General features: G+C 46.8%; 5 protein-coding genes across 5 annotated transcripts; 1 reads left to right on the top strand and 4 right to left on the bottom strand.

Moving 5' to 3' along the window:
• The first annotated feature begins 69 nt into the window (after window positions 1-69).
• VC83_08565 (uncharacterized protein) lies at window positions 70-1,840 on the top strand. Its single transcript, XM_024472113.1, has 4 exons — window positions 70-687; window positions 747-1,097; window positions 1,156-1,537; window positions 1,590-1,840. The coding sequence occupies exons 1-4, from the start codon at window positions 284-286 to the stop codon at window positions 1,752-1,754; spliced, it is 1,302 nt and encodes a 433-aa protein (XP_024320247.1). The 5' UTR covers window positions 70-283; the 3' UTR covers window positions 1,755-1,840.
• A 13,371-nt stretch (window positions 1,841-15,211) lies between these two features.
• Window positions 15,212-17,201, bottom strand: VC83_08566 (uncharacterized protein). The gene is made up of 3 exons (XM_024472114.1): window positions 17,067-17,201; window positions 16,514-16,990; window positions 15,212-16,449 (listed from the first exon to the last, which is right to left on the bottom strand). Exon 3 carries the CDS (start codon window positions 16,398-16,400, stop codon window positions 15,753-15,755), a length of 648 nt encoding a protein of 215 aa, XP_024320245.1. The 5' UTR covers window positions 16,401-16,449; window positions 16,514-16,990; window positions 17,067-17,201; the 3' UTR covers window positions 15,212-15,752.
• Window positions 17,179-18,180, bottom strand: VC83_08567 (uncharacterized protein; the record flags this gene model as incomplete). Its single annotated transcript, XM_024472115.1, has 1 exon — window positions 17,179-18,180. One exon carries the CDS (start codon window positions 18,178-18,180, stop codon window positions 17,875-17,877), a length of 306 nt encoding a protein of 101 aa, XP_024320297.1. The 3' UTR covers window positions 17,179-17,874.
• Window positions 18,181-19,477: 1,297 nt separating this feature from the next.
• On the bottom strand, window positions 19,478-20,261 carry VC83_08568 (uncharacterized protein; the record flags this gene model as incomplete). The annotated part of the gene is made up of 1 exon (XM_024472116.1): window positions 19,478-20,261. Exon 1 carries the CDS (start codon window positions 19,898-19,900, stop codon window positions 19,478-19,480), a length of 423 nt encoding a protein of 140 aa, XP_024320243.1. The 5' UTR covers window positions 19,901-20,261.
• Window positions 20,262-21,594: 1,333 nt separating this feature from the next.
• On the bottom strand, window positions 21,595-23,035 carry VC83_08569 (uncharacterized protein; the record flags this gene model as incomplete). Its single annotated transcript, XM_024472117.1, has 2 exons — window positions 21,595-22,268; window positions 22,294-23,035. The coding sequence occupies 2 exons, from the start codon at window positions 23,033-23,035 to the stop codon at window positions 21,898-21,900; spliced, it is 1,113 nt and encodes a 370-aa protein (XP_024320244.1). The 3' UTR covers window positions 21,595-21,897.
• Window positions 23,036-25,624: the final 2,589 nt, after the last annotated feature.

Here is a 25,624-nt window from a genome sequence, read left to right on the forward strand (position 1 = left end):
GGAAAGCGAGCGACAAGCGAAATATATTTAAGCGGCCTTGGGCTGGGAGACCACCATGGTCAGGAGGCAATGACATAGCTCCGTCGTCGACATCCCTCCCTTTCCCCATCTCCAGACGTACTTGATATATCGACCCGATCTAGAATCCCGAACGCGTTGCACGGAGAGCGAGTTGTTCTTGAGCGTCCTGATTGACTTCTGAGCGACTAATAAGGATCTGCGACGTCAACAGCGAGCTTGTCTGACCCTCACTTCCGACCCCCAACTTCCACCATACCACACAATGTCGTCGGCATCATCCCCCAGCTCCGGCACCAACGCCGCCATAGCCGGAAAACGCAAGCGCGACGCGCCCGTCGCGCTGCAGCCCTCCTCGCGCGACGCCTCGGGCGAAGAGACCACCGAGCCGCCGCTGAACCAGCTGCACAAGAAGGGACCCGGTCTCGCGATCGAGACGCAGCGGAAGCGTCAGCGGTCTGGGCTGGCGACCGAGAGGTCGGTGGGCAGCGCGGATGAGGAGGAGGATGAGGAGGAGAGCAGTAGCAGTGTTGGGCTGGGAGGGGATGCGATGGCGGCGCCGCCGGTGGGGAAGCTGACGGATCCGGTGGGGTATAAGACGAATGCGCCGCCGGAGGGGAGGGCGGTCAGGGTGTATGCTGATGGGGTGTTTGATCTTTTCCATCTTGGGTGAGTTGGCTCTTTGTGATGGGGTGGCATTAGTGTGTGTGTGCTGACTGGGGAAATAGACATATGCGCCAGCTCGAACAGGCGAAGAAGGCTTTCTCGGAGGTATACCTGATTGTTGGGGTGACGGGGGACAAGGAGACGCACAAGCGCAAGGGTTTGACTGTGCTGTCTGGACAAGAACGCGCCGAGACGGTGCGTCACTGCAAGTGGGTGGATGAGGTGATTGGTAACTGCCCGTGGATCGTGACACCGGCGTTCCTGGAGGAGCACCAGATCGACTATGTCGCGCACGACGACCTGCCATATGGAGCGGACGAGGGCGACGACATCTACAAGCCAATTAAACAGGCGGGCAAGTTCCTCGTCACCCAGCGCACGGAGGGCGTCAGCACAACTGGAATTATTACAAAGTAGGCAACCCCCCTTTTCCAAACACATGCCCCGTTCATCGCTAACCTCCCCCCCCAGGGTCGTCCGCGACTACGAGAAATACATCGCCCGCCAATTCAAGCGCGGCACCTCGCGCCAGGAACTCAACGTCTCATGGCTCAAGAAGAACGAGCTAGACCTCAAGCGCCACGTGGGCGAGATCCGCGACTCGATCCGCAATAACTGGACCTCGACGGGCCAGGAGCTGGGCAAGGAGCTGCAGCGCTTCTGGCAGCCCAGCCGGCCCGCTAGCCCGATGCGCGGGCTGAGCGGTGGGCCGGAGGGGGTTGCGGTGGGGAGCCCGAGGGCGTTGGGGCATTTGAGGGAGAGGTTGGAGTTGCCCGGGGGGTGGGGGAATGGTAATGGTGGGGACTTTGCGACGGGGTATAGTTTGGGACTTATTGGGGGTGTGAGGTCGTGGGTATGTGTTTCTTCTGTTTGTGCTGATTTTGGATGCGGGCTAATGGGAGTAGATGACACGCAGCCGCTCGTCGAACAGGAACAGTCGCCAAGATAGCGACGACAGCGACGCCGATGACAGTGATGATAAATCGCCCAACGATGAGAAGTCGCCTACGAGAGGGCGCACGGGGAAGGCGAGCGCGAGCTCGACCCGTGAGGAAGGTGCACAAGCATGAATAGTGACAGATCTTTAAAAGGCTTTTACGCTGCTGGATCGAGTGGGGTAGTAGATAGAAAGTTTTGCTCATAGCAAGCGCGCGTGTGTATGGGAAATGTTGTTCTCTTTGATTAGCTGCCGTGTAGCTGTTGTGTTAAACCAAGTTATTTATTTCGTCTTTGGGCTGTCGTCTTCCCCACGCTTGGTCCACAGATGCAAGTGCTAAAGACTCGAGGCCTGCATAGCGATCATCTTCATCCTCAAGGAGGAAGTTTTCAGAGATCTATTCCTAGTGTTAAGCACTCCCCGCACTTATGCGGAGGAGGCTGTAGGTAAGTGGGGCAATAGCATCATTTACCGCTCCTTATAAAGGCTTCAAAGATACGAGAAATGCCCTCTTATCCCAACTCCGATCTCCAACTCAAACGTCAGACCAGCTCTGCAAATATTAATACCCAGCAAATCTTATTATCCCATATTAGAAATATAATTAGCCACCATGTCCGCAAAAACCACCATCAAAAGTGCGCCACCTTGGCGGCATCGACGTTGGTTACCGCCTTTCAATGACAGCGTTGACGCCACAAAACCCACCGTCTTCTTCATCAACTCCATGTGCACGACTTCCTCCTCTATAACGAGCAGTTCAACAGCAAATCCCTCACCGATGCCGTCAATCTCCTAGCTGCCGACCCTACCGACATAGGGCAAACCCATAGATTAGGAAAATCACTTAGATTGTCTCCTTCCTCATGCTAGTTAGGAGGCCCTTCTGCCTCTTTAACGCTAGCGAACTCTCTAAAGTAATAGAGAAGAAGACAGTTATTACTAGACACGGCCTAGGCTGCTAGGGATACTGCAACCCTACAAAATGCACGAGATATGCATGGTGCAACCACTATAGCACTCGAGTAGACCTCTACACCAGCCCTATAGTGTAATGGTGGGTGCACCAGATGTGAGACTCAGTTTGCTATCAAACTCAAGAGCAAACTTAGAAATCTCCTCCTCAAACCTACAAGTCACTATACATATTTTGGCTTGTCACACCAACAACAAGAGCAATACTACTCAACGATTGCTACAACCCTCTATGATTCATTACACGTCATTGCTCCTTAGTTACTGGGCTGATATGACCACATAGCATATCTCTACAACCCTCTATGATTCATTACATGACATCACTCCTTAGTTACTGGGCTAATACTACACATGACATATCTCTATCAACTAGAGGCCTAGGAACATGAACGATAGCTCCAAAAGCTTCTACAACCCTCTATGATTCATTACACGTCACGCTCCTTAATTACCCATGCAACGAATGTCAGTATGACACTAACCTCTGACTTATCCATGAGTTCTCAGACTCAACATTTGTTACAACTAGTCTAAACCACTCCGCTACATCATACACCTGATTGCTGCATTGTGGAATAGTCTAAGCTACGACCCTTTGGCTCTGTTTCCTAAGACAGTGTGTTGTCTTAGTAAAATCCCCTGAGACATGTTTTATAACAAAGTCAAAATCTCCTAGTTGTTCAGACCACCTTGCTTGTCGTCGATTGAGCTGTTTAGTGGTTGTAAAGGCCAAGAGATTTGAATGGTCACTGTAAATAGTGATAGGATAGTTTGCCCCTTCAAGGTAGCTGTCATACTGACATTCGTTGCACTCAGTTTGCTATCAAACTCAAGAGCAAACTTGGAAATCTCCTCCTCAAACCTACAAGTCACTATACATATTTTGGCTTATCACACCAACAACAAGAGCAATACTACTCAACGATTGCTACAACCATCTATGATTCATTACACGTCATCGCTCCTTAGTTACTGGGCCGATATTACCACATAGCATATCTCTACAACCCTCTATGATTCATTACATGACATCACTCATACTACCACATGACATATCTTTACCAACTAGAGGCCTAGGAGCATGAACGATAGCTCTAAAAGCTCCTACGAACCTCTATGATTCATTACATGTCATCGCTCTTTAGTTACCCACAAGATTGGTTAAGTTATGACATAATTTGTCTGTGACATAATTTGTCTATGACATAATTTGTCTATGACATAATTTGTCTATGACATAATTTGTCTATAGGGGTACTCTGACCTTGGACCTCCTTTTACTTCCTATAGGCTACGAACCTAAGAGATGGTTCTATGGGATTCTCTTACATCGACTACAGTTACCAAGCCTGGTAAGTCATGGAAAGTCTTGGAAAATGAGAGAACTACACTCCTTTAGCATAAATAGGATTGCCCTTTCCTTAAGAAAGGGCAAGCAGACAATACAGTAAATCGACTATCACATACTTCCACGTCTTTTCCAAGCTTCCAAGCATTCATCTTGTTACTCCTTGTTTCTGAAAAGTCAGTGAGGTGTTAACCTCTGACTTACCCCTGAGTTCCTCAACATTTGTTGCAACTTGTCTGAACCACTTCACTACATCACACACCTGATTGCTGCGTTGTGGAATAGTCTAAGCTACAACCCTTTGGCTCTGTTTCCTAAGACAGTGTGTTGTCTTAGTAAAATCATCCATTCCTTGGGTGGCTAGATTCTCACATCTGGTGCACCCACCATTACAGTAGCATCTCCAATGCTTTAGAGAACATACTATGGCAAGCAGTTCGTTGTCTGTAATGGGATAGTTTTGTTCGGCTGCTGATAGCTTTCTTGAGTAAAATGCCACAGGCTGTAGCTCTTCTTGTTTGTCCTTTGGAGCTTGGTATAAGATTCCAGAAATAGCAAAATCTGAGGCATCTGTCTCAAGAGTGGCAAGTTTCAAGGGGTTAAAGTGTAGTAACATTTTCCCTTCTTTGAATTCTCCTTTAAGAGCATCGAAAGCATCTTGCTGTGTCTTATCCCAGTGATACAAAGTGTCCTTGTGAAGTAATTGAGTAAGGGGTAAAGCCAAGGATGTATATCTTGGTATAAACCTCCTGTAATAGTTGGCAAACCCAAGGAAAGACTGAACCTCTTTAATGCTGGAAGGAATAGGCCACGTTTGTACTGCTTTTGTCTTTTCAGGGTCCATCTGAATGCCTTCTGTTGAAATTCTATGTCCTAAGAAATCAACTTGAGACATATGGAGAAGACATTTCTCAAGTTTGCAAAAGAGTTGTGCTTGAGATAGCTTCTCTAAGACTTGTCTAACATGTAGAACATGCTCTTGAGTATCCAAAGAGTATATAAGAATGTCGTCTAAGTAGACAACAACAAAGATATCCAAGTAAGGTCTTAGAATATCATTCATGAGAGCTTGGAAAGAAGCAGGTGCATTGGCAAGCCCAAAAGACATTACCTGGTATTCAAAATGACCATAGCATGTTCTGAATGCTGTCTTCCACTCATCACCTTCTTTGATGCGTATCAGGTTATAAGCTCCCCTGAGATCTAACTTGGTAAAGATCCTTGCTGAAGAGAGCCTATCTATGAGCTCAGGGATAAGGGGTAAAGCATATCTGTTTTTAACAGTGACTGCATTAAGGCCCCTATAATCAACACAGAGATGCAAGGAGCCATCTTTCTTCTTGACAAAGAGAATGGGAGCTCCTGCTGGTGAGGAAGAAGGTCTGATAAAGCTAGAACTAAGGTTCTCATCTAGGTATTCTCTGAGAGTTTTCAGCTCTAATTCAGATAGAGAGTAGATAGGGCCGTAGGGAGGCATTGAGCCTTCTGCGAGTGGTATCTCATGGTCATAAGGCTGGTGCTTTGGCAGAATTGATGCCTTTGCCTTGTCAAAAAGATGTTGGTAGTCTTGGTATGCTAAAGGCAAAATGACCTCCTGAGATGATTTCTCCAAATCTGAAGTAGCTGCTATCTCCAGGACAGGTTGGAAAGGTTTAACCCATATCAGAGATGATATATCGTCCATAGTTTGGTCAAAATCCTTGATCTGGGACAAGTTTGAGTTTTGGACCTAAAGCTACAATTCATGTCTGTAACGACTGTACGAGGTTCTACAACCTAAAGGAATGTGAGGACGGAAACTACCTCTTAGCTGGAGACCAGAGAGTAAGGATTGAAGGGTTTGGGTCCGTGGACATCAAAGTCCAGGTTGGAAAGGACACAAAGTCCGTACGAACCATAACACTCCAAGAAACAGCCCTTGTTTCCTCATTTCACACCTCTGTTGCGTCCTTAAAATAAAAGGGAGTCCATTGGAATACAGCTACAGAAGGACTTACGTACGAAGGAAATCCGTTCTGCAACACTCCAGTTATCCATGGACAATGGGTCCTTGAATATATTAAGAATGACAATACAAAAGTCCTTCAAAACGCAGCCCTATCAATGACTCAAGTGCACCAAGATACTGTTCTATCCTCGTACGGACCTCGCAAAGACCTAACAGGCACTGCAAAGGAGTGGCATAATCGAATGGGCAGGGTAACTGAGGCTTGAAGGGTTTTCTCAGTATTGAGCTCAGGATTTGAGCTAACCCAAGCGATAAATGCTTCCAATTGATAGTTGGATCATGCCTTTGAAGCCATGGAAGACCTAGGATGTCTGGGTACTTCATTGGTATAACATCTAAAGAGATGGTGTCTGAAAATGTTGATTTTCCTAGGGGAATCTCAAGTTTGAGTACTGGGGTGTTGCAGGTAATGGAATCTGAACTGATAGGAGTTCCATCAATGACTCGGAGCAACTCTGGAGTGCGTTTGGGAATTGTAGGTAACTGGTGTGTCAAGATGAGGTCTTGAGATATAAAGTTGCCTGTTGCCCCTGAGTCTATCATAGCCCTTGTAGATAACACCTGTTGTTTGAAATGGAGTTGAATAGGGATTAACAGGTGTGTGAAACTCTGAGAAAGCACCATCGACACATCTTTGTTGTCTAGGGGAGAAGTTGTAGTCACAGTTGATGTTGTGCCTGGTGGGGATTTTTCAAGTTTTTCAGGAATAGCAGCTGTAACTGTGTCTGAGGCTGCTATATGTTTTGAATCAGCACTCCCCCGTGCTGAATAGCACTCCTGAATTCTGTGTCCCCCTTTGCCACAGTATAAACAAAGGTTGTTGTCCATTCTGTGTTTTCTTTCTTGAGGAGTAAGTTTACCCCTTTTCAGTTTTTGAGGGCTTCTTGTAGGCTGAGATGCTGTATTTGCTGTAGATCTCTTTATAGAGGCGTCTAAGTCCATAGGTCCAGGTGCTGAGTCCTTAGCAGTTGGTGTAGAGGTGTAATTGTTAAAATTTCTTGTTGGATGCCAGTCTTGGTTCTTCTCCTTTCTTCTTTCAAAAAGCCTATCATCAAGTCTGACAGATTTCTCTATAAGCGTTTGAAGTGTTGTAGGGCATTCTTCTTTGCTGAGTCCATCCTTAATAGAGCTCTTGAGCCCTTGGTAGTAAGTGAAGACTAAGGCTTCTTCATTCCAAGTCAAGTGAGAAGTGATTCTCCTAAATTCTGTTGTATACTGAGCAGCAGAGGTCTTTTGACATAGCTTCTGTAGCTCTCTTTCTGCTGTAGCAGTTTCGTTGATGTCTCCAAAGGTCCTGGTAAGTTCCTCTTGAAACTGGTCATAAGAGGTAATCAAAGGTGTAGTGGTATTTTGGTTGTTGCCACTAAGACTTCTAAGATATGGCTCAAAGAAGTTGAATGCAGATCCACAGAGGTAGCGGGCAGCGAAATAGATCTTCTGAATGTCTGAGGTGAACTGATGAGGCCTGAGGGTGAAGTAGATGTCCAGTTGCATAATAAATCCCTTCAACTTCCTCCTGTCTCCATGGTATAAATCTGGAGTTTGCACTTTAGGAAGTGCACCTGGGGTACTCGACATAGCCAGAGAAGCTGTGGGAAGCTCTGTATGATGTGTCTGAGTTGAAGATTGTGTTGCTGAAGTGTTGGCTTGAAAGGTGTTTTCCAAATTCTCAAGTTTGTTTGTTTGCTATAGTTTGTATAAAAGCAAACAGTTGTTGCATCTGCTGTTCAGCAGTAGTTGTAGGAGCTTGGTCATCCTCCATTGTAGTATCGAAGTGCTGCTATAGAAATAGTTGAAGCTTGAAGCAGACAAGGTGTAATGGTGGGTGCACCAGATGTGAGAATCTAGCCACCCAAGGAAAGGGATGATTTTACTAAGACAACACACTGTCTTTGGAAACAGAGCCAAAGGGTTGTAGCTTAGACTAAACCACTCCACTACATCATACACTTGATTGCTGCGTTGTGGAATAGTCTAAGCTACAACCCTTTGGCTCTGTTTTCTAAGACAGTGTGTTGTCTTAGTAAAATCATCCCTTTCCTTGGGTGGCTAGATTCTCACATCTGGTGCACCCACCATTACACTTAATCCTAGCATCAATTCCTAGCTGCCTACAGACCACCACACTATCAAAAATTAGACCCTCATAGCCTACAAATCGGAGAGGCAATGTATACAACATTTCACAGTTGATCTATGGACCTCTACCAACTCTAAAGCACTTCTCGGTATAATTCGTCACTACTTTATAGAGACCTCTAACAGTCAGTTCTAGCTTTGAGAGAATTGGAAGGATGACATACTAGTGATAATCAGGCAAGACTAATTACCTCGAAGGTTGGCTATTTTATGATAGACAATGCTAAGAACAATGAAACTATAATGAGAGCACTTTCTTCCTGCAAGTTATTCCTCTTAGAAATAGCTATTACCAATAACTAACTATATTGTTCAGTACTACAGGAACAGTATCAAATTGAATACAATCCAATTCATCACTGACTTCGTTATAATGGTCATATTATCAATTTAACTGCTTAGGCCTTTTTCTTTTCAACTGAAGAAAAAGCCCTATTACAAAAGAACAATCAAGGCTAATAGTCCTTCTGAGCTTGAAATGGAGAGCTGGCATCAGAAAGGTCCTCTTGGAAAGCTTTATAATATTGTAGTATATTTTCAAAGATCTCCATAACGAATTGCTGCCTTTGTTAAGCTCAGTTCTAGCAAGCGTCTAGTTAGGGATAACAATGTTATGATTACAGCTCACAGCTTGTTACGGTTATTACAGTTGTTATAGGTATAAGGGGATTACAGGTGCAGCCTTAGCCACCAAGGCTACAACCGCTAAGCGGACAACTGTATATTACAATGCCTCACCTTCCTTCCTTCTTCTTCTTCTTCTCTCTTTAGATTCAATCTAGCTTACTTTACCCAGACTGGCACCATGACCTCCATGACCATCGTAACAAACAAGACTCGATGGAACTCCTAGTATGCTATGATCGTCTGCGCTATCCAAGAGCGTATACACTTGGCAATTGACTTATTCTGCCATTAAACTAGAAAGGATATTGAGGCTAATTAGCTCTCCTATGAGGACTAGGTCATACTAACAAATATCTATCACTTTCTTAAGTTCTTTCATCAAGCAACACTAGCAACAGAGGGCTAAATGTAACACTGACTTTTAAACGATAGAATACACAGAGGTTTCTTGCGTAAGGTTGACTTGACAGAGGAGGCAGGGGATTAAACACAAAGGCTTTCTAAGTAACACATTATAGTATTCTAAAGATACTATATTAAGTTGAGCAAGAAGCTCCTATCTAAGGGAATACTATCTACTTATATAGTAGCGTCATGCCTTATAGGTAATCCAGATAGTTAATGGATAGCTAGATAATCTAGATAGTTGGTAGGTAGCTCAACTATCTAATATCCATGTTACGGCTACAGTAACATGATGTCATGGTTACAGGGCCAGGGCCTAGTAACGTGACGTGTGAGTCACAGTGGGAAGCGGGGTAGGCTGCCATGTGATGGGGCTAATGGATAGTTGCAGAAACTAGTGGATATTGGATAGTTGAGCTACCCACGAATTATCCTGAATATCTAGCTATCCGCCAACTATCCAGATTACCCATGAGGCACGACGCCACTATATAAGTAGATAGTATTTCCTTAGATAGGAGCTTCGTGCTCAACTCAATATAGTATTCTTTACAATACTGTAACGTGTTACTTGGAAAGCCTTTGTGTCTAATCCCCTGCCTCCTCTGTCAAGTCAACCTTATGCAAGAAACCTCTGTGTCTTCTATTGTTTAGAAGTCAGCATTACAATCCACTAGTTTCTGCAACTATCCACTAGCCTAGTCATGCTATAGCCTAGCCCTGCTAGCCTTGTGACTTCTTAGGTCACGTTTAGTATAACTAATGTCACATTACCATAGCAGTAACACTAGGTCCCCCTCCTAAAGGCCTAGTCCCTTAGGTCTTGCTAATTAAGGAAATCGCTAGTTAGTTAAGTAGGGTGATGCCCACTTAATTGCCAAGCAGGTTGCGCTACTTATCATGTCTTCTAGTAGACACACAAAAATCAAAGAACGTCATCTTCTTGCAGACCGTATTGAAAAGAACGGCAACCTGATTACCCGAATATATCTAACGTGCATGTATAACGAAAGTGCCAAACAAGCGAAAGTGCCAAAATATCGCGACTACCCATAAGAATTGCGATAAATCCACCACAACAATATAAATTAATTAAAACTACTCGGAGTCCTCTTCCTCAGACCTGTCTATTACAATCTGACAAGTGCGCGCATTGTGTCCAGTCTCACCACACTTGCCACAGCGACGTGCATGGGTTTCTTCCCTTGGCTTCCGACCACTACTTGCCCTTATTTCTTACTTGTAAGGACACAGGGCACCCAGCTCACAGTAATAGCATATGAGAGTGCGAGTCGGAGGCTAAACGGATGCTATCCTATAGGTCTACTACGAAGGATACAAAAAAGATGAAGGGGGAACCCCGTTGAGTCTGTTTCCTTAACTCCCGAAACGGGTCCGACTCGGTTATCCCAACCCTAGCCCTGAACCTTCCACCGCAACAGGTCTACATCGGCCCTGAACCCTATACACTTACCGTCCCCCACTATAGTGTAACTCGCTATATAATCCTCTACTGGTTCGAAACCCCACCGAGTCGGATTCCATGTTTGTAGTGACCGTAACAGTTCTGAGACAGGATCTTCGAGTATCTAGGTACGGAGGCATCCTTACATTACTCTACTTGCTGCACAACGTCCCTCTCGTCCTGTAGCTCCAGTGCTACCTGTTGACTAAGTGATCCTCCTTGCTGTAGTCGTGTTTTTTTAGCTCTCCGGCGCTTGCTTAGCACTTCATTTGCCTGTCGCAGGTTTTGGTTCTCTGCTTTTAACAATGCTAATTGATGCATTATTTGCGATGCACCCTTTGTAAACTGGTCAACAGCTGCATAGATTGAGGTTGGAGAGCTATTTTGATGATGCGCAATTCAGTTTTTAATGAAAGTAGACTGTGATACAGCTTCAGTTGGGTTATTTGGTGTCTGAGAAACCCATGGTTGAGCGGTGTTTGGGCGAGAGGTTGGAGGTGTTGGCGTCTTAAACCTAAGGTCAAGTGTAGATATTACACTCTCAGGGCTAAATGGAAGAAGCCCAGCACCTCGGAACCCTCCCTGAATATTGCTTTCTGTCATTGCAATGTTAAATGCAGCGTGGAAGGCAGGAAAGAAGTCATCCTTAGTAATGTGAATAATATGAGCCCGCATCATATCTTCAATTTGCCGACCGTAAGCTCTCTGGCCAAAACAGCCAACATCAAGTGGTTGGAGTATATGGGAAGAGTGAGCAGGCATACAAAGCATAATAATGTTGTGTTCTTTGCAGTACTCCTCAAACTTGTCTGAGTGGTGGCTCTCATGACCATCAAGGACTAACAAGCGATAACCACCAACACTCCGGGGCTTTGTGTGCTTCTCAAAATGCTGAATCCAATCCATACCTCTCTCATTTGTAGTCCAGCCATTTGCAGTAACAGCGATTACCCAATCTGCTGGAAATCCGCTATTCTCATACCAAGATGCAAGGTGGTTTTTACCTGCCACAATGACAAATGGCGGCACTGCCCAACCTTGAGAACTAACGCCTTGGATTACTGTAACCCATTCCCGATTGCCAGGCTGCACCTTTTTTGCCTTTGCCCGCCCATCTGAGCTCGTTACTACCGTTGCGCTTGAGATGACGCCCATCATAAACCCAGTCTCATCAAAGTTGTAGATATCTGCATTGTTGATGCCATATTTTAGAATTGTGTATACAAGCTCAAACCAGCCACGAATGACTTCTGGATCTTCGCACTTAGCCCTCTGGTAGTCGTATTTTCGCTGGAAGCGTGTCCGGAGTGTAATGGTGGGTGCATCAGATGTGAGAATCTAGCCACCCAAGGAAGGGATGAATTTACTAAGACAACACACTGTCTTAGGAAACAGAGCCAAAGGGTTGTAGCTTAGACTATTCCACAACGCAGCAATCAGGTGTGTGATGTAGTGAGTGGTTCAGACAAGTTGCAACAAATGTTGAGTCTGGGAACTCAGGGGTAAGTCAGAGGTTAACACCTCACTGACTTTTCAGAAACAAGGAGTAACAAGATGAATGCTTGGAAGCTTGGAAAAGACGTGGAAGTATGTGATAGTCGATTTACTGTATTGTCTGCTTGCCCTTTCTTAAGGAAAGGGCAATCCTATTTATGCTAAAGGAGTGTAGTTCTCTCATTTTCCAAGACTTTCCATGACTTACCAGGCTTGGTAACTGTAGTCGACGTAAGAGAATCCCATAGAACCATCTCTTAGGTTCGTAGCCTATAGGAAGTAAAAGGAGGTCCAAGGTCAGAGTACCCCTATAGACAAATTATGTCATAGACAAATTATGTCATAGACAAATTATGTCATAACTTAACCAATCTTGTGGGTAACTAAAGAGCGATGACATGTAATGGATCATAGAGGTTCGTAGGAGCTTTTAGAGCTATCGTTCATGCTCCTAGGCCTCTAGTTGGTAGAGATATGTCATGTGGTAGTATGAGTGATGTCATGTAATGAATCATAGAGGGTTGTAGAGATATGCTATGTGGTAATATTGGCCCAGTAACTAAGGAGCGATGACGTGTAATGAATCATAGATGGTTGTAGCAATCGTTGAGTAGTATTGCTCTTGCTGTTGGTGTGATAAGCCAAAATATGTATAGTGACTTGTAGGTTTGAGGAGGAGATTTCCAAGTTTTCTCTTGAGTTTGATAGCAAACTGAGTGCAACGAATGTCAGTATGACACTACATGGCGCTTAACAAAGTTTGAAGCCCAACGTGACCTGACGCGTGGCGCGTCGCGTGTTGCAAGTAGTCCATTTGCCATATCTTCAACAATAGACAACGGAGGAGGGAACCCTTTAGCAGCTAAGTCAAGTATATACTGAACAAGAACTGATTCCTCTAGGTTACTTAATTTCCGTAAGTTGGCTTGGATATCGCGTCGTGAAGGTACGCCTTGTAAACGGTGACGTAGCTTGCGGTGGTCTACGGAATAGATCCTAGCTGCAATCGAAGGCGCAAATTTGGGTCGCTTTGCATAGCTTGGATAGCTAGCACTAATTTGCTTTCATCATTTTTATGGCGCATGTTTTGTTGTGGAGGAATTTAACATTTAGTTGGGGGGGTTGGTCACCGCATGATTTTGGCACTTTCGCTTGTTTGGCACTTTCGTTATACATGCACGTTAATACAAAAAAAAAAAAAATTGAAACTTTTGCAGGCTTCCATGTTCTAGCTATCTTCATAACAAACGATCTTGTATCGTTGTTACTAGTAATCATTGTTGTAGCGAATGTACTTGTTGCAATTACAAATGCAACGCTTGCGCCCCTTCTCCTACTGATTGGGAGAAGCTTCGTGAGAAGAGCATGTTAAGGCCAAAGAGGAAGCAGCGGCATTTCAAGAGTGTAAGGCTCACCTCTATGCTCAAGAAGCGTATGCGTGTTGCATACGTCTTTGCAAAAGCAGAAAGCTCTCAAAACCCACGGCGTTGAGATGCTACGTCGAGGTCTGAAATCCTTAGACGTGTTGGAGGAGCTTAAGGAGCATGAGCGGCATGAAGCTGAGACTCGTTCCCTTCTCCTAACTGCCTCTAAGGCTACCTCTAAGGGCAATGCTTCGAAGCATGATCTCTTCCTGTCTTTGCCTTCTGGATTCTTCGACTGCTAGGATTCTTTGCAAATAAGGGCTTCGAGCCAAATTTTGATATTAAGAACAGCAAGTTCCAAATAGCGCCACAGGAACACAAGGATATTGATACAAAGCATGAAAGATATTTGGGAGTTTCCGCAAGACTAAATCGCACTCTCGCAAACTTGCATAGAGACATTCGCAAATCAACACAGGAAAGCTACACCAAGATACCAGGTTAGAGATCAAGTATGGCTATCTACACGAAATACCAGGACTTAGAGGCTATCGAAGAAACTCGATCACAAGCAAGTTGGTCTGTATAAGATTCTCGGACGAATTAGGCAAGTGAGGAAGCGTCGATGAGCTTAAGGTTGGTGAAGATCTGGCTTACGATCTCGGTGGGGAGGGTGTCGAGAGAGTGTTTCGGCGGGTATGGAGGCGGTTCAGGGGATTGGCTTGAGCCTTGTTGGCGTGTCAGGGTTTTTTTGAGGTCCCCCAGGGACATGCGGCGGTGTTCCTCCATTGTTTCTGCGGGATCGCGTTCACGAACCATTAAAGGACTCCGTCTCACAAACCCCTAGTAGGTCACAACCTGAAACTCCAGTAAACCTTCCGTAAATCGACACCCTATTAGCATGTGGCTCAATGGGAGCCACTCAGCCAACTCTAGCACCAATGTCTAGGTCACAGCTCTCCCGCTCTCTCGGCAGCTGGATACTACGTCGTGCTGGCGCCCTTCTGTGCCCTGACGCCGAGGACCCGTAGCGCTCGTTGAAAGGCGGCCTCCTCCACCGCCTGCACCGTCGGCACATCATCCACCCCACTCCTCCTCCCCACTCCCTCCTCACTCCTCCTCCCCACTCCCTCCTCACTCCTCCTCCCCCCCTCCCCATCCCGCGGAAGATGTTAAGCGGCGGCGATGGTGCTCAGTGGGGATGGTCAGGTGTGATCAGAGGGGTGTGTAGAGGTTTCCGATATATCTCATGTAGGCCAGCTATTTCGGTGACAACAACAACAACAACAGCGATGGAGGAGAGAAGGGCGCCATAACAGCTCCAGACGACTGGGCATAGCTATTATATGTGTCAACTGACAGCAGATCGACGACGACTGAGGAAGCCCGGCCGAGAGGCCAAGCGGCCAAAGCAAGGCTGGAAGCGGGGGATGTGGTCTGTGCGTCCATTTATCAGAATGCTTGTTTTGCTGCTGCGGGTACGAATTCGTGATGCAAGTGCAGGAGAGATTTATCCGGGCCGGGGGAGTAGGGAATTAGTGCTCGTACCTGGGTGTGTTTAAGACAACATCTGCGGGCCGCCGCCATCCCGGAGACAACCGTGCTACTGGAGTGTAGTGCACGTTTTCTCAGGCTTATCTGCCGAACTTTCGCCGGAGAGAGAGCCTGTTTCTATCGGCGAGCTGGTTTGGGATCAGTGTCGTAGCACAAGAGGCACTGTTGATCTCGATGCTGTAACAACAGTGCCTCTTGTGCGTGTGATGATGGATCCCAGTATAGTGGTGAAGCGGGTTGGAGCCCGCGACTCCGCGGTTTGGACTCTATCCGCGGCGCTGGGTGGCCCTTGTTGAGCATTGGAATAGGCCAAAAGGAGCCGCGGCATCGACTTCTGCATCCGGGCTCGATGAAAAGGGCGCGATGTGCCCGGCCTGCTAAACAATATAGACATGATAAGCAGAACAATGAGTCAACTTCATCAGAACCTGATTTGAAAGCGAATTATCCATTAGGTGCCTCCACAACGTAAGAGTGGCTCTGCACATGACGCGCTATAAAATACACATACCCCATACATACATCAGCCCCAAGACTGGTTGATCATCGAGTCTCCAACGCCGTCCATATGCAACTCCAATGCCCCGATAGCCTCCCAAATCATAAGGCTCCACTGCTTCCACAGAACAACTCCCCCAAATAACCCGCGGACTCCTTTACACCTCCCCTCCCCTTAAAATCCATCTCTTTCATAATCATCATAACCATCCCTTCACAAACGCCACTTCCATCATCATTCATACACCCCCTCAAAGCTTACTCGCCTCCACCGCCGGCTCCTCAATATTCGGCAACCAATGTCTCCCACACATCATCGGTTTCGGGGGATTACTCCTAAAACACCTATCCTCCACCCCCTCCTTAGCCTTCAACCCAAACACGCCCCTGACAGCGCAATACTCGTACCTCCCTGGCATGAAATCGCGGATATGCATGTGTAGCTCGCAGCGATAGATGCCGCAGTACCTGCACGCCGTGACAGGGCCGAGCACCTCCCACGCGCTCTCGAGCGTGTTGGGGCCGCGACGGCGCTGGTTCAGGGGGACGCGCACACGGTGGGTGGCCCGGTAGGCGGTGTAGAAGTGGCGCGAGGTGAGGCCGAGACAGGTGCTGTCGATGGGGTCGAGGGAGGAGAAGATGAGGAGGTGGAGTTCGGTGGGGAGGGAGGTGAGGGAGGTTGTGGGGGTGGTGGTGGGTGTTTCGGCCTCGATGAGGGGGAGGAGAGCAGCGGCTAAGCTGGGGATGAGAAGTGGCGCACGCGGCAGGTCGCTGGTGGCGCCGTAGTGGGCGCTCGAGGTGGCATCGATGGCGCCTCCTGGGTAGAGCGCGAGGGTGGGGGGGTCAACGGAGGGAGTGTGCATCGCGTGGGTGGTGGTAAGGACCTCGGCGGTGGCCATTTTTATATCTGCGCTCGTCTTTCGCTTGGGGGGCGTTGGGGTGAGACGGCTGCGATGACTGTAAGGAATGGTACGATTTTTTGGAGATGGGGGGGTTATCATAGGGGCCTTACCGAGTCCGGGAATCGACTCACGACGAAACACGACGGGCGAGGGCACGATGGTGCGAGGAGGTTGTGGTGGTGTTGGGTTCGTTTGGGTATGGTGGCGCGACGGGGTGAGGGCGACGGTGTGAGAAGGTGACTCTAGATTTCCGAGTAGCGAGCAAGATTTACGCAGTCCGTTTAACAAAAGTGTACTCCAGGTTGCAGTTGTTGTTCAAAATGAAGAGAGTGTGATGTGAGAGTAGGAAAGGAATAGATTCGGCTTTGGGGGTGAATTTGTCGACGCCTCCTGTTGTTGCCGCGGCACCGGAGGAGGGCCACAAGGCTGAGCGTTTCGGTTTTTTCACTCAGTTGGACCCGGACGCGACGCGGGGCGGTCAACGCGAGGCGGTCTACCCGGGGCGGTCTACCCGAGGCTGGGTGGACGGGAATGGAAGGTTGTAGGTGGGCTTGTTTTAGAGGCTGTATGGGCTGTAGGGGTTGTTACTCGAGTGGGCAAGTTAGTTTTGGACAGTTTGGGACAGAAGGGATGAAGATTTTCAAGGATTTTTACTGTACGTACCGGTCGACAGCCTCGTGGACGTGCAAGGAGAGGGTGAAGATGCGAACGAGGATTTCCCGCGTCCCGGGACGGTGGCGGTGGAGCGATTGAGTGGATGGATGTGGGTGCAGACCCCTTTTTAACATGTGTGATCTGTCAGTCTAGCTTGTTAGGGTACAGGCTGTTGTACCGTGCCAGCTTCAATATCAGTATTTAGAGCATCACACATCTCGGTATGCCCAGTACGTACGTACAGCATCACAGATAGACGTGGCGAGTTCTGATTCCGTGCAGAATCACCATCTCCACCCCTGCTGCCAGGGATGTGCACTATGTAATTTTGCTGTACGTACGGAGTACAGGTACTACATATGCTAAATATGCTACATATGCATGATAGAGGGGCGTGAGGTGTGCCAAGAGCCAGTTATGGGTTACGGCGATGCCAGATACAACAGTGCATATACTATAGTGATACACGTAACTGACATATGGTTTTGCTTATAAACCGGAGAAACCTACGAGCCTTGGAAGGTTCCTCGTCGGCATGTGTAGCAGGGAAAATCGTGAGAGGCTAGGAAAGACGATCATTGCCATGCGGAGGGCACCACCCGAGTCGTTACGCCTTGTGCATCTGCTATGGAGTTTAACTGGCACTGGGGGGGGCGAGACATCGCCCCCCGGGTGCTTGAGAGGGTGCCAGAGCTCCGTCAGCTCAGTCTTGATCCGATTCCATATGGAAACTGGTTGGTAGGGGGGGGGTAGTGGGACCCCAGCCTCCACCATTGAGGGGTGTAGAGGTATTTTAGGGAGTATTTAGAGCGCGCAGTCATGAGAGCAGGAGTGCGGGCAGAGAGGCCGGGGTATCGCTTGTGTTGGAGGATGGAGGTGCGCCAGCGGCGGAGGATGGCCTGTTCGAAGGCGGGGAGCCGAGGGCGGCGTGGCGGAGGGTGGAGATTGGGCAGGGAGATGTGAGGGGGGTGGGGGAGGGGTTGAGGGAGGAGTTGATGATGTAGAGGCGGGGTCTGGTGGGGAGAGGTTCGTTGGGGGTGGTAAAGGGGGAAGTGGGGAAGGGGGGAGGTAGGAGTCTTGCTGTGCCAGGGATCTGATTTCTGGTGTACTGCTCAGCTTGCATAGTTTAATTCAAAACATCACCGCTTCTGGTTTATGTCACTCTGCACCCCTAATAATAATAATATCTTTCGCTATAAGGTAACCCCCCCTAAGAGAGTAGAAAAACGGGACGAATGCCAAAATTAATACATCACAAACAGTAGCTATAAACCAAAGAAACATTAAGGGTAAACAAGATATCATTAACAAAACCACCAGCCTTAGTTCCCCTTTTCCTTAGTGTCCTGCAGCCCACTGAAGAAACAATTTCAATTTTTTAAAGTTGAGCAATTACCCAATTTAAAATTTCTTTTGTTGAATCCTCGGCCCGGAAGCAGGGATCAGGGCCCTGATACCGAAGCTATGTCAGCCAGCTTCGTGATCCTCCGGATCCTGGATCTTCCGATTCTAAAGCTTCGATTCTGAAGCTCCAGGGAACGAACCGAAACCAGGAGGGTTTTAGGATCCGAACCACGAATAGGCACACCCGTAACAGTATATATAGTACTTAGAATAGCTTCAATTATAAAGACATGCATTATAAAATTATCATTTCGGGCCCTACTGCTTCGTGACTGTATTTTCGGCTTATATTCTCTACCTACTGCCCTACGGATATTGTCCAACACTTTTTAACAGACGCTTGCTTCTTTGCAAATAAACCTAAGAAGCTAGCAAACACATGAATAAGAAACAGAAGTGTTGGGAATTGTGAGAGCCGCATAAGTCTTTCTAGAGCAGTATCGACTTCTTCTTTTCTGGCTTCACGAGATCCTGCACAGCGTGTATAGCCTGTCCAGACTCTTTGAATTTTTTCTGTACGGCAAAATGGGGTACCTGAGTACAGACTGTACCTCAGGTACCCCATTTTGCGCGCCTTGTAATGCTCCAGATATCTCTTCAGTCCGCTCCTCTACTTCTACTAGTGTCACCGTCGAATGAGGGAAGGACAAATGCGCCCTAGGGAGCTCTTTAATAAGGGGGTCTTCGGCGACAGGCACATGGTGCGGTGAGCATTGGCGGGTGCGCTGGAGGAAGATCGATCCGACCTATTATTGCCTCTTCCGACGAAGGAGGTGGTGCTGGGTTAGAAGTCGCTGCCAGCTGACTTTGTTGGTTGTTGACTTCCTGGAACAACGGCGGTATAGCCTCAGGCATTTCAACTGGAATTGCCCCATAATTCCCCATTTCCATTGCCATAGCTAAGCCATCCAACGAGTCAAGGCGAGTGTTGAATTTGTGCTGTGGACCAAGGTCTATCTTAACGATGGCCTCGCCCTGGTGTTTTGGTCGCTACGGAGGGAACTTCAGGTTCCTCCTTATACGGTCCCGCACTCTCTGCAGCTTGCCTGTAATTTCAACGCGAAGGTAGCATGGTGTCTAATCATGCTCAAATGCAAATCTCGTGTGGATGGTATTACTATGTAGCGATTGGAGGTCCTCTCGTTTTCGCTCAGTTCCCACTTCAGAGTCCGGTAGGCTGCGGCCTTGCCTGGCCGAAGCTGTCTGGTAAAGGTCCACCTACTAGTGACTTTCTGCGTAGTCTCAACGTCCTTCCCTAATCCTCCATTGCCCATGACATTGACCTCGGGGGTGAGGCGGTAGATAGACTTCTTGATAACGGTCGTTTGCTCGCCGCTTTTGGTCATCTGAAGCGAGCTTGCCCGACGAATGGACACAGGCTCTGGTCTCCGATTCTCCTCTTCAACACCAATCTCATGATCTAACGTCGACAAAACCATTGCGCTAGATAGCTGCAGTCCTTTGGTTGATCAAAGCAGAGATCCATGTAGAGAATTCCAGCGGACCGCTCTGCGTTTCCTAACACACCCCATTTCGATTTCGATAGACAGAATCGACAGTCTATCTTGACCTTTCCGAGTTCTCGATTGCCCACGCTCGCTGATGATAGACTATCGAGGCATTCGAAAGAGCGGCCGAACTTTCGCGCGGAGATGCCAGGCTTTTGGGAAGTCATACTTCTTGGAATCCACAACTGTTGCCAAGCTGCTAGTATGGGCGATTCGATACTCACAGTCAACTGAGTAAATATCTAACTAACATAGAGGAAGGCTAGCCACAGCTGAGAGGCATGAAGCTGTGAGGCTGAGTTTACCAATCCGCAGTCCGCAGTTCGCTTAGGTTTGGCCAGCCAAGTTGAAGCAACTGCGTGGCTTCTATTGTTACAATCAGATCCCCTCACACCCATAAGTGACAGCCTTCTAGACTGCCTTGTAGGAGATTAATGATTTATTTTTGTTTCTAGCATTCTATAAAATGAACAGATCGTCGTCCTCTCCGGAGGGAGTCCGAATGATAGTAGGCTGTCCATGGTGTCCACAGCACTAGATGGCTTTAGCAGCCTGACCGACCTTCACAAACATTAATAAAAAATTGCCAAGCTGCCGCGTTACAGCCCAGGCTCAGCTGGCTATAGCGCTCGTAGACCCTAGTAGATAGTTTTAATTAGGCCTAATGTAGTAATACAAGATTTCCATACTGCCCCTGAGTGCTGATTTTGCCTTTTGGTGATGGTATTGATCGTACGGAGTGGATATGTAGAAAATGTATGAGATTCGGTATATAGCTTGGTTTGACCATACTAGTACTTACCCCTAATGCCTTGCCCATATAAATTTTGCGTGTGGAGTCATTGTGAACAAGTACCGTTTTGATCAGATTTCATCAAGCCATGTGGTACTTACCCCTGATGCCTTGCCTATATAAATTTTGCGTGTAGAGTCATTGTAGACAAGTACCTTTTGGTCATGACAGCGGTGGAAAAAATCATCACATTATCACAGCCTCAATTCCAGCGTTAGAATGCCAATTCGGAGGCAGCAATTGCTGGTGGCAACGATAGCTACCAGTATACTACTTCTACGACTACGTCGTCGTCGCCGGCGGCTTCATATTGAGGCCTTACAGCGTCGATACCGGGCGCCGTTTGAGTATGAGTCTAATGGACTCTCGAAGCGTGGGGGCAAGACTCCCCAGTCAAAGTGAAGCATTATTTACAGTAAGTCAGCTCTTATTTGATTATATATTATACTAAATACTATCTAGCTTCTCAATTGAAGAGATCCGGCGTCTCTTACCCCTTCTTCGGCTCGAAGATCTTGTATATCGTCACCGGGTTGTTGCTGACCCCGAGGCTGCTTTATGTGTCGTACTCGTCCGCCTGGCATATCCAAGCCGGTGGAGCACTTGCATTGGGATCTTTGGAAGATCTAGCACCTGGTTAAGTATCATATTCAATGATACCTGTCAGTATTTGCTTGGCCGGTTTGCTTCAACTCTAGCGTGGGCCTCGCATCTAACATATGATAAGATGCAAGAGTTCTCTATAGCTATAGAAGCTATTGGCCAATGCCCTCGTATATGGGGCTTCGTAGACGGCACGTTTCGAGGATTCTCACGTCCGTCAGGTCCTGATGAAGCCCAGCCTGCAGTATATAACGGCCATAAGCGTCAGCATGGCCAGCAATGGCAAGCTGTTGTAACACCAGATGGTTTGGCGTCGTCGGTCTGTGGCCCCTTTCTTGGAACGGCAAACGATTGGATGATGTGGCAAGAGTCTGGCTGCGAAGCCAAACTTGAGCAGATTATGGAAGGCAAAGAAGATTCTGAATGGCTCTTCCTATATGGTGATCCAGCGTATCGGTCACATCGATTCAAAGTCAGTTCGCCATCAATTGAAGAGTATTTGTATATATTAGAATAGCTAGCTACATAGTAATCAATCCCGTTGTCCCATGCCCATCCACTCTATCATCGAAGAGAACGAAGAGAACATCCGCTGCTGTTCTCTTCGAATATCTTCAAACTGAGTGGCGAACACAGCTTGAAGCCGCTCCTCTTGAGCCTTCAAGTGGAATTCGAAGTTCCCATCTAGCGCCTCTGGATGTAGAGGCGGTGGTAAAGAGAGCGTCTTCACTAGATCTTCTACCATAGAGAAGAGGCGCTCTTCTTTGTCGTTATCCTGGATGGCGGCGTTATGCATCTGAGAACGCCGAGAAGCAACAGATGGATGCGGCGAAGGAGAAGGCTGGTAAGAACGGTCAAGTGGTGATGGAGAAGATTGAATATCATCGTCATCAATGATAACGACTTCTTCATCTCCACTACCACTTACCAATTGCTGTGCCTGGCGTGCTGGAAGGCGAAGGCACTGGCGGGTTGATAGACCGCTTCCCCTTCATTGTAAGAAGCATTGCCGCATGGGCGAGGAAAGAAGCTTCGCTCTTGGCACCAATATTGCCTTGGTGCTCTCTTCGCTCGCGGATAACAGTGGCATCAGCATCGAGGACAGCTATCCAGTTGTCCTCGTATGACTCCCGTTCCGTTCGGCCGTCTTGCTCGCCAATACCAAGATCCTCAAGGTATTTCCGCCGTGCGGCAATACCTCTCCTAAGCACTTGATGAAGAGTTCTGTGCTCTTTGCCAGTCTCTTTCATCCAATCGGCAGCTACATTCTTGAAGAATGTAGCTGCTTCTGGTGATCGATATGTGTCTGCCATCCGTAGGCAGATCTTCAAGAGTATGATATAGTCGCCCGGACTCATAACTCGACTCCTTCCATTCCCTTGTAGTATATCCTCCTCTTCTCCTTTACTTTTGCGCTTCTTCCTTGGTCTTCCTTGCGTATTCGATTGTAAAGGCGGTGCTTGGTTGGGGGTGCCGTTCTCACTTTGGTTTTCGTCATCACCGTCGTCATCTCCACCATCGTCATCACTGTCTTCACCACCAGAGTAAAAACCACCGGCCATAGTAATTGCTTGAATAGGGGTGCTTTCGCCCCTATTCAGAGTTGGATCCAATCGCCACATGCCCTGGAACCCAGCTGGTACGCTGGTAATCATTGGTTTCGGAGGCATCGTCGATATGGCCGCATAAATTGTCACTTTTCACCATCAGAAGCGTATTACACTAGAACGACGTTATATTTTCTACATTACTAATCTATCTACTAACTACAAATGGTAAATAAAACCTGTTCAGAGCAGGACAGGATCCTGTCCTGCTCTGAACAGGTTTTGGTCTCAAATTACCAAAAGCGGAGGGTCAGACTGGGGGGTAGGGGGGGCGACAGGGGTAAAACACCAGCGGCTTGGCAGTTTCCTCTCTGGGCCTTGGTCAAGCCGAAGGTCAGGCTGCTAAAGCCATCTAGTCTCAGACGGCCGTGGACACCATGGACGCTTCGATGAACCCAAGCGCGAGTTCGAGTGAGTCAACAAAATCGAGCGCGAGTGTATTGACGATTTAGAGTTATAGAAACATAAAGATAACCCTAACCCTATTGTTTAAGGGTTTGATTTAGCCTTTCTGTTTAACCGTCTGTTTAGGGATAGAAAGCTGTTAATAGCTTATGATTTGTTCCTAAAAGTGCCATTAAAATTCTCAAATTTTGAAGTGAAAAACTTGTCTCTATCTAGTATAGTAGAAAAGGAAACCAAATATATATTAATTTAGCTATAAATTCCTCTTCTAGATCCTCTTCTTCTTCCTTTATAAAATCCCAACTCTTTAAACAAGCTATTACTCTAAAAACATCTTTAGAAAGCCTATTTCTAATCTTTGAAATAATAAGGCTACCTGTACTAAAAGAGCCCTCTATAGGAGCACAGTAGCAGGGTTTGTAAATAGCGCCTAGCTATAGTAGCTAGAATTGGAAATTGAGATTGATTTATTTTCTAATAGTCTAAAAGATTAATCTATATAATTAAATAAGATAAAGTTAACTTACCTACAACTAGGTTGTGTACACTTAATAGTAAGTGTTCATTCTTTATTTTCAATAATAGGATTTAACTCTCTAGTAAAGAGTCCTTCCTTAAAAATATAAGGAAAGTTATCTAAAGGAAGAGTATAGCTAGGGCTATTATATTGATCTTTAGAAGAAGACATAGTTATAGTAAAGATAGTATAAAGTGTTGTTATTGTTGCTTTTGTTTTAATAGAAAAGTTAGTTAAGGAGGGAGTTAAACGCTCTATATATACCTAGATTATAGATTCTAGAATATGCTGTATAGATATATTTATAAGCATTTATAAGCATCTCAAACTCTCTAGAAGTTTGTAGAAGTTTGTAAAATTCTCTAGAAACATTTCGTTTTTCTAAAAAACCCATTAACTGTTAAGCTGGAATATTCTTGTAATGATGTATGGTTACGCTCGCGCTACATCCTACTAAGCCAAAAAGACTACAATATTCCAGCTCGACAGTTAATGGGTTTTTTTCTAGCTGGCTCGCTTCGCTAAGTGACCGGTGTAGTTAAGAAATGTAGTTCCTTACCTAGCTGACAAGGGCAACCTTAGGGGCTTAAGCTATATATATAGACACCCTAGCATCCTAAGTTGAGTAGTGATAAGGCCTAAAGAGCATAGCATGCTAGGACGTCATGGACTAGAAGGGGTGGTATTGTAACAGGGTGCTAGAGTTCGACCATTATAGTACAGTACTAGACCACTGCTATTAACTGAATCCAATTTGACGCGTAAATTGCGTCACGTAACCCACCCCTCCTTGTACAACAACCATAATTATGCCACCAACTCGGAGGGCTTTGGCTCCAATTGATGGGAATCGACAGCCTGGTGGCCAATTAAGCCCATACCAACGTGGGCAGATTATTGGGAGGCAGTCAGAGGGTGGAACACCTACTAAGATTGCACATGACCTAAACCTTGACCGAAGCACCATACGATATACAATTGCAGTTGACTCAATACGCACCGAAGGCAAGAGCCTACCCCGTACACCACGGGGAAAGTCATATACAGAAGCAGAGCAATGCCTTATACTCTGCCATGTACGCCTAAACCCAAAGGATACATACCAAGAAGTAAAGGATGCTTGTAATGTTGCTTGCTCAACATCAACTTTAAAGAGGATACTATAAGAAGCAGGCATAGGCAATTGGCGTGCAAAGTGTCGCCCTTTCCTACTGCCAATACATGCAGCTAAACGGCTTGCATGGTGTTTAGCACGGAGGAATTGGACAGCAGAGGATTGGGGTCAAGTTGTGTAGAGTGATGAGTGCTCTGTTGAGTGGGGGCGGGGTAACAGGAGCGAGTGGTGTTTCTGCACACCTGCTCAGAAGTGGCAGCGGGAGATGATCCAAACCTACAGTACAAAGAAGAACATGAAGATCATGGTTTGGGGGGCCTTTTGGGCAGAAGGCCAGAGCAATTTATACCTTATGGACCGTGACTTTGAGTCAAAGAAGTTTGGATATACTGCAAACTCATACCTTGAGGTTCTAGAAGCAGAACTCCTCCCTATTTTTGAGAGTCTTGACTCTAGCTACTCATTTATACAAGATAATGCTCCTATCCATACTGCGGGTATGGTTACAGACTTTCTTGAGGAGCATATGATTACTACACTCTATGGGTGGCTGCCCTACTCACCCGACCTCAACCCAATTAAGCACATTTGGTGGCACTTGAAAACCCGGGTGTGT

The sequence above is a fragment of the Pseudogymnoascus destructans genome (assembly GCF_001641265.1).
Source record: "Pseudogymnoascus destructans isolate 20631-21 unplaced genomic scaffold scaffold_28, whole genome shotgun sequence".
Classification (NCBI taxonomy): domain Eukaryota; kingdom Fungi; phylum Ascomycota; class Leotiomycetes; order Thelebolales; family Thelebolaceae; genus Pseudogymnoascus; species Pseudogymnoascus destructans.